General features: G+C 42.8%; 1 protein-coding gene across 1 annotated transcript in view; it reads right to left on the bottom strand.

Moving 5' to 3' along the window:
• Positions 1 to 13028, bottom strand: part of CCDC7 (coiled-coil domain containing 7) — a 317972-nt gene extending 304944 nt beyond the window's left edge. The window contains 2 exon segments of the mRNA XM_081343017.1: positions 1738 to 1982; positions 12886 to 13028. Coding sequence (XP_081199143.1) covers positions 1738 to 1965 — 228 coding nt within the window. The 5' untranslated portion in view covers positions 1966 to 1982; positions 12886 to 13028.
• Positions 13029 to 13831: the final 803 nt, after the last annotated feature.

The raw sequence follows: 13831 nt of genomic DNA, 5'->3' as shown, positions 1-13831 counted from the left end.
TATTTGAGATAGACTTCTCTTTTCCTTTAGTTTTAGTAACTTTTATGCATTTGTGTTCAACAATCTGTAGTTTTCAGAATTTATACTATTATAAAAGAAAAGATTGCCTTAAGTCAAGGTTGATCAGTGATGACAAAATATACATATCGGGGTTTCTTGACAATGATACAAGAGTGCTTAGCATTTATTTCTTTATTTAGTTTATATATCTACACATCTCAACATTTGTGAGTCTGGGTATCTTAAATTAAAACATAAAAAATACCAAAAAAAAACTCCAGAATGAAGCCACAGTATAAACAAAACATGAAAACAATTAAAAACAAATAATCAAGTTCCACATCTTTTTTTTTTTGCAATCCTTTTTGCAATCACTCAATTCACTTACAACTATGGGATTTTCAAATAGCTCCCATCCATTTTACCAACCTTTTCTTTTTTTCCAGACCAGCTATGTGCTGCCATCTGCTGTGATCTGCCTTTACATTAGAGCAGGCATGTCAAACTCACGACGTCACATGACGTCGCACGACGTATCACAACTTTTTCCCCATTGCTGGCAATGGGGTGGGTGCGGTTTCAGTATGATGCATCCAGCCCGCGGGCCAGCAGTTTGACATGCCTGCATTAGAGATAAAACATTCTGAAAAGTACTTTAAACTAAGTAATTGACGTTATTCAAGTATTACATGATTTATTTTCCCATTATTTGCTGCATCCCAAACCCAAAGAAGACCTTTCAAAGCAGCCATAAGCTATATTGTTCAAACATTCTCTTCAATTTCATTTTTTATTATTTTATTGTTCTATTATTTTACTTCTGTTTACACTCTTTTCATTTCTTATTGTTATTGCAGTAAGCCATCTAGAGTAGCCACATGTTGAGAAAGGTGGCAAATAAATTTAACAAGTAATAAATAATAATTCTCAATCTGCATGGTTGGTTTTGGATTTTAGCAAGAAAATGAAGATTCAGCAAAAAGAATGTAAGTCTGACAAATCCTTTTGTTAAAGTCACATTTTATGGCAAATACCCTTTGTTCATGCCAAGAGAAAAATCCATTAATCAAACCAAAGCATACACTGATCTTTATTATATAAATACATGCATCTTCTGCAATGTGACCTTTTAAAATATACAGGTAGTCGTCAGCTTATGATCACAATAGAACCTGCCCATTATGGTCACATCACGATGGCTGTTAAGAGAAGCATCTCACTTAACAACCCCCCCATCCCTGCTCTCCCAAATGTAATCATTAAACAAATATGTAGGTCATTAGGTAGAACATGAGGTGCCACAGGGTGAGGAAGGCCTTTGGAGGCCTACCACATGCCCAGACCCTTCCACACTCCTGCAAACCTCTCTGGGCCTCTCAAGGCTTTCCCATCTCTGAGACACCTGGTGCTCTTCTCCCTGGACTTTGGGTTCCTGTGAACTTCAGGGTTCCACAGGCCTCAGCCTGCTTCCAAGCTGGCTATTCAACCAGGCAACATTGCACAAATTTGGTCAACAGAAGCAAACAGCACATGGAAGGCATTTACAGCCTGTAAGCCAAGGTCTATTTCACATCTAGCAACCCAAGGGTCTCCCAAGACTTCAAGGAGATATCTATTTACAGAGCTGTAGTTGTGAGTAAAGATGCAGTAGTATCAGGTACATTCACTGCCTCGATTTAATTAAATACAAACAAGGAATAAAAATCAAATAATAAATAATGTTAATGATTAACCTACCTCATTTAGATGTTTTGTAATATTCCTAAGCATGTCCATTTCATCAAACATTCTATCTTTATTTCCTGATGTAAGACTCAGAGAATATTGGGTAATGGTTTCTTTGGGAGCTGCAGGCATTAAAACCATTTCGTTAGCTTCATGTCTGCTATACAGTCTTCCTTTCTTCTTTGTTCCGGGAGATGAGATGTCAATTAGGTTTTGTTTCCTTTGTTTTGTTGCATTCATTGTGTTGGTTATATAATCTTTTCAAGAACAAATAATAAAAATTTCAAACTTTGAAAACATTTTAATACATAAAAGACTATATTTTTCACCTTGAAAATTGTCCCAATAAATTTCCTATATTCCAAGAAGTTTAATCTAACCTACCTTTAGCATACCATCCCTTTTAACATCTTTGTTTTCAGTTTTCAAGCTGCATCAACAATCCTCTAGAACCCATTTATTTTATTTTATTTTTATTTTTATTCCATTTATATCCCGCCCTTCTCCGAAGACTCAGGGCGGCTTACAAGCTTAGCAGTAGCCTTCATTCTATGTATAGGCCTGCTTATTAGGGCTTTCACAGACACCCCAAGCTGCATTATTACAAAGTCAGCTTATTGCCCCCAACAATCTGGGTCCTCATTTTACCTACCTCGGAAGGATGGAAGGCTGAGTCAACCATGAGCCTGGTGGGACTCGAACCTGCACTAATTGCAGGCAGTTGGCGTTACTTATGGAGGCATTAGCCCACTGCTCCACCAAGGCTCTATAATATTTAATATAATGGTTATATTAATTTCACTCCTAGAGAGTCAGTATTGTAATGGTTAGACTGCTGGACTAGGAGTGGGAAAAATCAAGTTCTAATTATCTTTTAAGCATAGAATACAACTAAATGACCTTGGACTAGTCATTCTCTCACAGCTATGATCAGCGTCATACTGAAAAGCCAACTGAAAAACAAACCTCTCATTACCTCAGGCATTAATAGTTTTCCTATTTAAACTACATGAACAGAATGCAGAAATAAGTGGCCCTGCAACCAAATACACACAAACACAAACACAAACACAAACACACACACACACACAGAGAGAGAGAGAGAGAGAGAGAGAGAGAGAGAGAGAGAGAGAGAGAGAAACTTTTAAATGCTGCGTTTTTTTCCTGTAATTAAGTAAAAGTAGAATATAAATTAACTTTCACATTACATTGAATATACTGCAGAGGTCCCCAATCTTTTTGGTACCAGGGACTGGTTTCAAGACAATTTTTCCATGAACCAGGGGTGGGGTGGCATGTGGGGGGGTAGGAGTATGATGGAATCATGAATTAGAGATGCTTTATAATTCTGATCCAGATAGCATAAACTCTGCAGAACGGTTTTAAACAGAAATTTATTGATCAGGAATCCTAGGCAGACCTACATTTGCTGTTAGGATCATTTGTTCATGAGCATATCTGTCCATTCAGCAGTGTAAAAAAAATAAAGGTAAATTCACCCCATGTTCATACAGAGCGAAGAAACCTTGTTGCTTGGATTTGTGTAGTGATCATACAAAGGCATAAAGCCAGGATATCCTGCAATAAACTTTGAAACTCCTCCCACTGTTCTAGATAAGCTATAGGATTTACTAAAAATTAGACTACATTTCCCAGAAGCCATCTCTTAACCCTGTAAATACATGTTCTTACATACAATTCTGCTAAGGATACAACATTAACCCTGCAAATGCTAAATACTCTAACACAGTTCTTAAGTACATGCTCTAGCCCACAGGTCGGCAACCCGCGGCTCCGGAGCCGCATGCAGCTCTTCAAGCTGTCTCCTGCGGCTCCCAGTCGCCCGGTGCGTGCACGCCTCTCCAAACGGGCAGTGGTGCGCGCGCACCTCTCCAAACGGAGTGGCGCCGCCTGTTTGGAGAGGTGCGCGCACACCTCTCCAAATGGGCGGAGGTGCGCGTGCACCTCTCCGAACGGGCAGTGGCACCGCCTGTTTAGAAAGCTGCTGCGGCCCGTTTGCACAGCAACGGACCGTGGCAGCTTTCCAAAAGAGCAGCGCCACCGCCCAAGAGGTGCGCGCACACCTCTCTGAACGGGCAGAGGTGTGCGCACAGCTCTCGGAACAGGCGGTGGCACCACCCGTTTAGAAAACTGCCGCGGCCCGTTTGCAGAGCTGCCGCCAAAGGCAGCAGTCCTGCAAACGGGCTGCGGCAGCTTTCCAAAAGGGCAGCGCCACCACCCGTTCCAAGAGTGCGCACGCACCTCTCAGAATGGGCGGTGGTGCTGCCCATTTGGAAAGCTGCTGCGGCCCATTTGCAGAGCTACCGCCTTCCTCTGAAGGCAGGTCTGCAAACTGGCCGCGACAGCTTTCGAAACCAGCAGTGGCAGGTTTACAAACGGGTGGCGCTGCCACTCGTTTGGGCGGAGATGTGCATGCACCTCTCCAAAGGTTTGGAGAGCTGCGTGCACACCTCCAAACAGGCAGCGGTTTGGAGGTCCCGGGGGTGGCTCCAGCGGCGCCCGGGCTGAAGGCAGCGCCGCAACCCAGCACCCATCGCCAGGGAGACCCATCGCCGCGCAGGTTCCTGTTTTGCGCATGCACAAAACTTTTTGGGGGTTTTGTGCATGCATGTGCGTGGATGCATGCGCACACACATTTTGCGGCTCCCAATTGTGTGTGTGTGATGGAACCGGTTTGGAGTGGCTCTTTTGTTTTTTGGTGTTGCCGACCCCTGCTCTACCCAGATGGTTATATATTGGTCCAGCACAGATGGGGTTCAGGATGATTCAAGTGTATTGCACTTATTGAAAATTTTCTAAATAAACAAATAAATAATGCACTTATTTCTATTATTATTATTACATTGTATTAGATTAGATCAGTGACTTTCTGCTTCTAAGAAAGTGGGAAGGAAAGGACAATCCTAAACTCAGCCTTCCAGGAAAACCCAGCATGTTAAGGAAGTGCTGAGAACACCATTCAAAAGACAGAGAGAGAGAGACCAAACCAATTTGGCACTGTGCAAGCGTCCAGCAGTCTTGGAAAAGATGCAGATGAGGGAGGGATTCCCTTGAAGACACTATGCTTAAGGAGAAATGTAGCTTGTCCCCTCCCCCTGTGCAAGCCAGGTAACAACGCACAGGGCTTGCAAACTTGGAGAGCTGCAGAAGAGAGGGACACACACACACACACCAAATTAAACCATGAAAAACAGTCAGGATGTTGCCAAACATGAGGCACCTGGAGCATCAAAACAAAAGCAAAAAAACTCCAGCTGAAATGCAACAGAGCCCAGCGGTCTTAGAAAAAGGGCAGATGAGAGAGATTCCCTTGGAGATGCAGAGCTTAAGGTGAAAGGTAGCTTTTCCCTGCCCCTATTTGTACCTTGACAAAAAGACACCCTCACACACACATACCTTGGGAGGGTCGCCCTCCAACAAGGCTTTGGGGAAGCTCCCAGTTGCAAGCTGGGCTGGTGCACACTTGTCTTGCAAACTTGGAGAGTTCCACGAAAGGCATGCAAGCTCAGCTGGAGTGGAGGGGGAAGAGGAGGAAAGTGAGGAAGAAGAGGAGGAAGAAGTAGGAAGAGGAGTGGCCAGTTGTAAGGGCAGCCGCCAGAGGACCTTTGAACTGAGTAAGACAGTTTCTGCCCAGCCACTCTCCCGCCCCTGCTCAGACCCCTGCACTCTTGCCTTACGCCCAGAGGTGGAAGACATGCCTTCAGTGCACCTCCAGCTGCACAGCCTGGTTCCTAACTGGCCGTGGACTGGTACCAGTCCACGGACCGAGGGTTGAGGACCCCTGATATATTGCATTAGTGTTCTTCAAAGGCAAGAAAAGTCTCCACATATATAAGATATAACAGTAGGATCCAAAAAAGGGCACAGAACTAGCCATGTGTACTTCAAATTCTAATAATTTATCAATTAGTAAATAAAGGTCATTGTCAGGCACAAATAACCAGGAACAGGAGTGGAGTTCAAAGCAGTAAAAATTTAGTACAGGGAACCTATACACAAGAATCTGATCTACTAAATATCAAGCTAAATTGGCGCTAGATAAAAGTCAATATAATTCATGGGGGGCTGGACTTGGATCTCTTGTGGAGCACAGCAATTCCAAATTAACATGTCTAATCCCAGTTTCGGGCTAAGCCTGCTCATCTCTTACATCACTCCCTCTTCTAATATGGCTCCATCCCTTCTCCATGGGCTCTTCAAAGCTGCTCTCTCTCTCTCTCTCTCTCTCCTGTATAGTTTCTTTGAAGTCTGAGTTCTCATGGGAACTTGATAAAGGAGTCAGCGAAACGATCTCAATGAAAATTTCCTCCCCTGCTTCTGAAGTAGCTAGTGAACCAGGTGGCAGTTGCTGGAAAACAGAGTGTTAGAAAGATCTATCACCCATTGGAAACTCCACTGGTCTGGTGCCTAGTTATATGCCATACACTTGAAACCTCCTAAAAATCAAATACTATATTCAATTGTTCTTACATGTTTCTAAGATTGAACATTATCCCAGAAAAATACAACATCAATTTTAAATAAACAGATTCAATAATATAATTCAATACCTGCTCTAAATAATCAGTAAACTACACTAGAGAAATAGAGGTTTTCTTCAGTTAATACATCAGTTAAAGTAATAATTCTGTTTATATTATCTCTATCCTTTAGTGATTTTGCCAGACAAATCTTATTGCATTCTTTGACCAAGTGACAAAATTAGGGGACCAAAGGAATGCTGTAGATATAATTTACTTGGACTTCAGTAAGGCATTTGATAAAGTAGATCACAACCTACTACTTCATAAGATAGAAAAATGTGGGTTAGATAGCATCACCACCAGATGGATTCGTAGCTGGCTGACAGGCCGTACTCAGCGGGTGGTCCTCAATGGAACTGCATCTACATGGAAGGAAATGTGTAGTGGGGTGCCCCAGGGCTCTGTTCTGGGCCCAGTACTCTTCAACATCATGAACGATTTAGACGAGGGGATAGATAGGGAACTATTTGCAGACAACACCAAGCTGACAGGAATAGCCAACACTGCAGAAGATAGGCTTAAAATACAGGAGGATCTGGACAGACTTGAACATTGGGCACTATCTAACAAAATGAAATTCAATGGTGAAAAAAGTAAGGTTCCACATTTAGGCAGGAAAAATCAAATGCACACGTATAGTATAGGTGGTACCTTGCTCAATAGTAGTAACTGTTAGAGGGATCTTGGAGTCCTAGTAGACAATCACTTCAATATGAGCCAGCAGTGTGCTGCAGCTGCCAAAAAAGCCAACACAGTGCTAGGCTGCATCAACAGAGGGGTAGAATCAAGATCACATGAAGTATTAATACCACTTTATAAAGCCTTGGTGAAGCCACATTTGGAATACTGCATCCAGTTTTGGTCACCACGATGTAAAAAAGATGTTGAGACTCTAGAAAGGGTACAGAGAAGAGCAACAAAGATGATTGGGGGACTGGAGGCTAAAACATATAAGGAACTGTTGCTGGAATTGGTATGTGTAGTTTAACGAAGAGAAGGCTGAGGGGTGACATGACAGCGTTCCAATATCTCAGGGGCTGCCACAAAGAGGGAGTCAAGCTATTCTCCAAAGCACCTGAAAGCAGGACAAGAAGCAATGGATGGAAACTAGTCAAGGAGAGAAGCAACCTAGAACTAAGGAGAAACTTCCTGACAGTTAGAACAATTAACCAGTGGAACAACCTGCCTCCAAAAGTGGTCAATGCTCCAACACTGGAAGTTTTTAAGAAGAGACTGGACTGCCATTTGCCTGAAATGGTATAGTTTTCTGCCTGAGCAGGGGGTTGGACTAGATGACCTTCAAGGTCCCTTCCAACTTATTATATTATATCTTGTTTTTCTTGTACTGCATTATAGTCCTTAATACTTTTCTTTTTTCATTTATTATAGATCTAAAAGAAATATTTTAAAAATAAACTGCTTTCACAATTCATACAACTCATTTTCAGCATTATTATCTTAAAAACAAGCTAGAAAGAATAATCTTAATGGTCAATTTTAAATATATTATTTTTATGTATCATTTCAAAATGATTTGAGAATAGTGTTTAGATCTAATTTGATCTCACGTGAGAGCAGCATTATTCTAGTATTCAATAAATTCCCTTCTTTTTCTAAGTTTCCATGCAAGCCTGAAAAAATGCCAATCTTTTAAGATAAGCATTCATTTTAAGTAGCATCTTTTTCCCCAGACTTGCTTATAAACTTGAAGTTGTTTTAATAAAAAGCAGAAAGTTATATGCATACTCATGCCTGATACAATATACAGTATTAATCAATAATAACTACAATAACAATTTAATACTTTCAGGTAACAGAATAACAGAGTTGGAAGAGACTTGGAGGTCTTCTAGTCCAGTGCTTTCCCACCTGTTTCATTAGTTTCATTAAGGACTACATGTTGAGGAGACTTCCTGTTTGCGTCGCAGTAAAACAAGACACCGGAAGGCAGGGTTCTGCCTTCTGGGCCAGATTTAAACCCTGCTGGCGGCCCTAAAAAGGGCCTAAAGTCACCCCAAACAGGCGATGAAGAGGAGGGGTGCCTTGTTGATCACGGAGAGATGGCAGTCTTTCCGTTCAATCCAAAGAAAGCCCTCCAAACCAGCAAGAGAAAGACTGGCTATATTCCTGTGACCGGCCATTAGCTGCTGACAACCGAATAAGAAAAAAGCACCAATTACCACATCGTAAACAGCATGCTTGCAACTGGGTGAGAATATTGATTTTTTTTCTTTAATATTTTACAACTGAATTTCCTGGGAAAGGCTCCCAAGAAACTAAACACCTCCGAATGTAAACAGAAGCGGCATTTTAATTTTATGGGGGACAGAAATATACAATACTGAAATGGAAGTAACATAAAGCTACAGTTTTGATAAATTTCAGAACTGAGATAACTGTTAAGATTTTCTCTTTTAAAAAAACATTGAGGCAAAATATAAGAAATCAGTCCTTTGTCTTAATAGTGGAAAAGGGACTTTGAATGATATCTAGCAATGGATTTGTGTATAGCACTATGATTTGCTTCCTGGCTGCTTGGTAATTTAGTTTGGGAGAACAGCTGGCAATAAAGAAAAATATTTTGGCATATTTATCACCCTGATCTTCTTGGATTATAAATACCTACTGAGCTTGGACTTTTAACCTCAAGAGCTAGTGGGAGAGAAGAAATATTTGACCTTGGACAATACCTGGCTGGGAGAGACTTCTGTGCTGTTTTCAGAGAGGTTGAATGTTGTGAACATGTTGAACATTATGGATTACAACCTTGCCTGATTTGACAATTTTTGGATACTTGAGACAAAGGATCACTATAAAATATTGCTTTCAGGACTGAATCTACACTCTGGAATCTATTGGATTATAAAGGATACATATAAAAACCAGAAAATTAGCGGGAACTTTGATTTACTCTTACTGAGACTGGTAATACTAGACTAGAGGATCTCCAGGAAAGATGTTTCAAGAAAAAAAAACACTTTTCAGAAGGAAATATATTCTATGCTAGTGGTGGCAAACTTATGGGACCGGGGGACCGCCCTGAGCCCTTTGGGAGAAGGGCGGTATAGAAATTCAATAAATAAATAATAAATAAATAACTGAATGTTGGTGGGTTTCAAAGAAACCCACCGTTTACTTCAGCCGCAAACTGCTTTAAATGTATCACTAGAAATGATGGAGACTGCGGATCCGGAGTCGAGTTCCATCTTGCAAGGTACCCCTTGCAACTGGACCTCTAGTGTTATTTTTGGTGTGAGAACCCGGTGAATGTCTGTGTGTGAGACGGTCACCTTGTTCCCGAGGAATTTGGTGGGGGAGGGCTGAGGAGATTTGAGATGAAGGGACTCAGTACCTTGCCACGCATCCACCGATTAAAGCTCGTGCGAGTTGTCCCACGTGCGATTTCTGCAGACGGCCGCGATGTGTTCTCTTACTGTAGGACCGGCACTTAACAGATCTGAACCTGCAGGTCGCCCTTGGATGGTTTCCCCCACAGCTAGCGCATTTTTGAGTGGTTTATTTGCAATTGCAGCTTGTGCATTTGCTAGTTGTTGGTGTCTTCCGCTGGCTTCCATTGTTGTCGCGCCGCGGTTGCTGTCGTCCTTGCTTTTGATGCACGGCATCTCAGCCTCCTCCGCCGCTTCTCCGAACCCGCTGTCCACAGCCTCTCCGTTATGAATGGAACCGCCTGGGCTGCTGGGTCGAGTTTGATGGGTCGCATTTACTGCTCCCCCAGCAGCTTCGCTGGCCAAGATCTCATCCTGAGCATCTTGTAATGTGATCATTGGCCGGACATATAAGCGCTGCTGCAGTCACTTGTATTGGAGCCCACACACCAATCGATCCCGCAACCTTTCTTCTAAATTAGAAAAATTGCACAGGTGTGCGGCTTCTCGTAGAGCTGCAATAAATTCAGAAGCTGTCTTACCTGGTCGCTGGCACCGTTGGTCAAACTGGCCTCGCCACACCAGTTCGGACATTCGCAGCATGAAATGATTATTCAACTTTTTCACAACGTCCCTGTACGAGACGGTCTCGATCGCTGTCAGCGTGCAGAGGCTAACGGCCAGGTCATGGATCTCGGGGCCACTCAAGCAGGTCAGGAATGCAGCTTTCTGGATATCATCAGTGATCCGGTTAGCCCACAAAAATCCTTCTACCTGGCTCAGGTGTGAAGCCCATCTCTCAGGATGCGGCATATCGAATGGCAGCACCTGCCCATACTGTGCCATGGCCATCCTGTTTCTCCACTTCGCTGACCGCAAGCTCTTGCTTATCTGGCCGAGGAAGGTTCGGGGAATTACTTTCCACCGATCCTTAGTGACTTCAGCTCCTCAGGAGAAACAAGATCCCATCCTCGTCGCCACTATTGTGTAGTGGGTTCTTGGCCACATGGTCAGACAACAGACAAAGGACTCAGCACGGCAGCTCTTTATTGGTGGTAGTTCAAAAAAGCGAACAAAGGGGTTACCTGTACCCCTTATATACTTGGCCAGGTGCACCCAATCCCTTATTTAGGTTTTCCCGCCGAGCGCTTACCAGCCAATCCAATTACAGTACAGCGCCACCTGATGGTCACAAAGAACTGCTGCTATATTTTATTATCCCCATACATAACAGAGAAGATCAGCCAGACTACTTGAGAGGAGAAACCTCTTGATGGGCTGCACTGGAAGCTGGCTATTTAGCACAGCAGATAGAGGGAGGTGTAGCTGGGAACAACATGGTTGTTTCCTAGCTGTGTGTTTTATGGTCGTTGTGATTCCTGCATCACTTTGGATTGACATCAGACCTTGACTTGAATCATTCCTTGGAAACTTTGGCCTTTGACTTGTGAGCCCTCTTGTGTTGTGGATTTAAGTTTGCCTGGTGGATTTATTTTGTTTGAGAAACTTTTTAAGTGTTGTGTATTCTGGCCATTGCTCTGTGAACTAACATTGGTCTGCTCATGGCTGGACTTAATTGGGACAGTTCTGGGGTTTTTGGTGAAGGGAATTGCGGGGGAATATTAATAAACTCATTAAATCACAGCTTGCCCGCTCTCTTTGTGTGTGTGTGTGTGTGTGTGTGTGTGTGTGTGTGTGTGTAAGTGAGCCAACAGCACACCTTCACAGAACTTGATCCTGAGCCATGTAGGGCTTTAAAGTTGCAACTAGCACCTTGTGTTGGATCAGAAGCAAATCAGCAGCCAAAACAAGCTCCCACAGAATAGATGGCACGTGCAAATCTAGGCATGCACAAAACCATGTGGACTATCACATTTTGAACCAACTGAAACGTCCAGATATTTTTCAAGGACAGCCCAATGTAAAGCGCATTGCAATAGTCAAGACTGGAGGTGACTAGAGTGTGGATAAGCATGAGCAGGGATTACTGGTCCAGGAAATGTAACTAACACATAACCCTTGGTTGCGCAAAGGCCTTCCAGGCCACAAGTGCCACCTGCTCCTTGAGAAGGAAAACCCCCAGATTACAAATCAGATCTCTCTGGGGCAATGCCACCCTATCCAAAACCAAAGATGGCATCTCCACAGATCAAAGAATTACAAACCTGCTGGCATTCTGTTTTCCCAGGGTTCAGTTTCAGTCTGTTGCTCCCTATCTAGTCCTTAACAGCCCTCAGGCACTACAAGAGGGAGGTCAGGGATTGCTTAAGTCACCATGAACTGAGACATACAGCTTCATGTGCGTATTAAAAAGAAGAGAAAATACTAAACCCTGCAGAATCCTGGAAAGCAAGAGTCAAAGGCCAAACTTCTCATTTCCTATCAACACCAATATCAGAAAATCACAAAGTCATCATAGTGACCTCCCACTCCCAACCCCCAAAGCCATTCCAGAAGATTACTATGGTTAATGGTGTCAAAAGCTGTCAAGAGATTAAGCACAGCAAGGATGGATATACACCTTACCGCCATCCCACTAGAGACCCAAAAGTTCAACCAATGCCATTTCCATCTCATATCCATTGAACCCTCATCCGACAGGATCCAGATAATCCATTTCATCCAGAAACCTCTGCAGTTGCTACTCAACCACCTTCTCAACAATGTTTACCAGGACAAAAATTATCTAATAGATGGAATCTAGCAATGCCCTCTTAAGAAGAGGGTGGAACATCACCTCCTCCTGCAGGTAAGCATTAATCACCAGACCCAGCATGTCTTTTGAGAGGCTTTCACAAACCAGGTTGGGCTTGGATCTAAAACAGGTGTTTGTGCTCATAATCCCTAGGATTATTATGTCTGCAGATTCTTTATTGTCTCTGACTCATACCCCATTACAGAAGAACATAAACTAGCAACAGGCTGGTTAGCCCAATGCAATAGACTCTAGAGGCTACCTAGAGGCTCTAGGGGTAGGCAACCTTGGCTCTTTTGTGGTCTTCAACTCCCAGAATTCCTGAGCCAGGGAGTTGAAGTCCACAAGTCATATGGTTGCCTACCCCTGGTCTAGACTTTGTGTCGTCTGAACCAAGAGAACTGGGATAATATATTAGATCATAATTAACCTATGTTATGGTTACGTGTACGTTATGGTTAAATCTGTATCACATAACACAACAGCTGTATCTATAATTCTCTGTGATATTATTCGCTGTCTTCCACAGACCCACCTAGGCAAAGGCCGAGCTACACTTTCCTTTTATGGTCAATGCTTTCCGAAAGCTGATCAAATGCCCATGCGCCGCATCTCCTCCTGTCCGCACGCCGCTTAAGCCGCCGCTTCGGGTGTCTTGTTGTTTCTTCTGAGGAAAAGGCCGTTATCCCGAAAGGAGGAGAGGCGGCGTGTTTGTGAGAGGCGGCGAAGCTCGCGCCTTTGCGTCATCAACTGTCATTTGGTTTGAACGAGAGCTTGAGTTTTCCGCCTCCAGAAGCGCTACGAGAGTTCCGCGGGGTCGCGCGAGTGGCGAGCTGAAAATGCGTTGTAATCTGTTAGCCTTAATCCAAAATAATAATATCTTTATTTAGGATCAGTTAAAATCATAAGAAAACAGCCGACTTAGTCCGAAGCCTTTATTGGAGTGTACCGTAAGCAAACAAAAGAAAATTAAAATTGTTACGGCGTGGAAGGTATCCCTTTTTACTAACTGCTTTCTTTCCATATCTTTTTTATTATGTCTGGTTCCTATTGGGAGCATTGAAAATCTGTTTTACATAAACTTTATTCCCAAGAAAATATGAGTGCAATTGCAGCTAATCATCAATTTCTCCCAATTCCCTAAATAGAGGGAAGATTTTCAATAATAATAATGTATTCTCATTTCATTTGTTTTATTTTGGATTATGTTACTTACAAGTTTATTGTTTTAATACCATTGCCTTCAGGAAAACAGGATTTTATCTACTAGTGGAGCCCAAATAGAGCAAAATTAATGTCATGGTAGAATTGGAAAGATTATATTGGAAAAATTCTATATTGTATCAAATTACCTATACATAGGTAGATTTTATTTGAAGAACTGCCTATCTTCCTTGGCGTCTTTCCGCCCGTAGGATCAAGTAGAGTTGACATGTTTGGGGTTCCCTTAATCAAACAATACCATCTATGGAGAGCTAGGA

The sequence above is a fragment of the Vipera berus genome (assembly GCF_964194415.1).
Source record: "Vipera berus genome assembly, chromosome: Z".
In the NCBI taxonomy this organism is placed as follows: domain Eukaryota; kingdom Metazoa; phylum Chordata; class Lepidosauria; order Squamata; family Viperidae; genus Vipera; species Vipera berus.
Note: the sequence above shows the minus strand (reverse complement) of the source record. Positions and strands in the feature narration are given on the sequence as shown.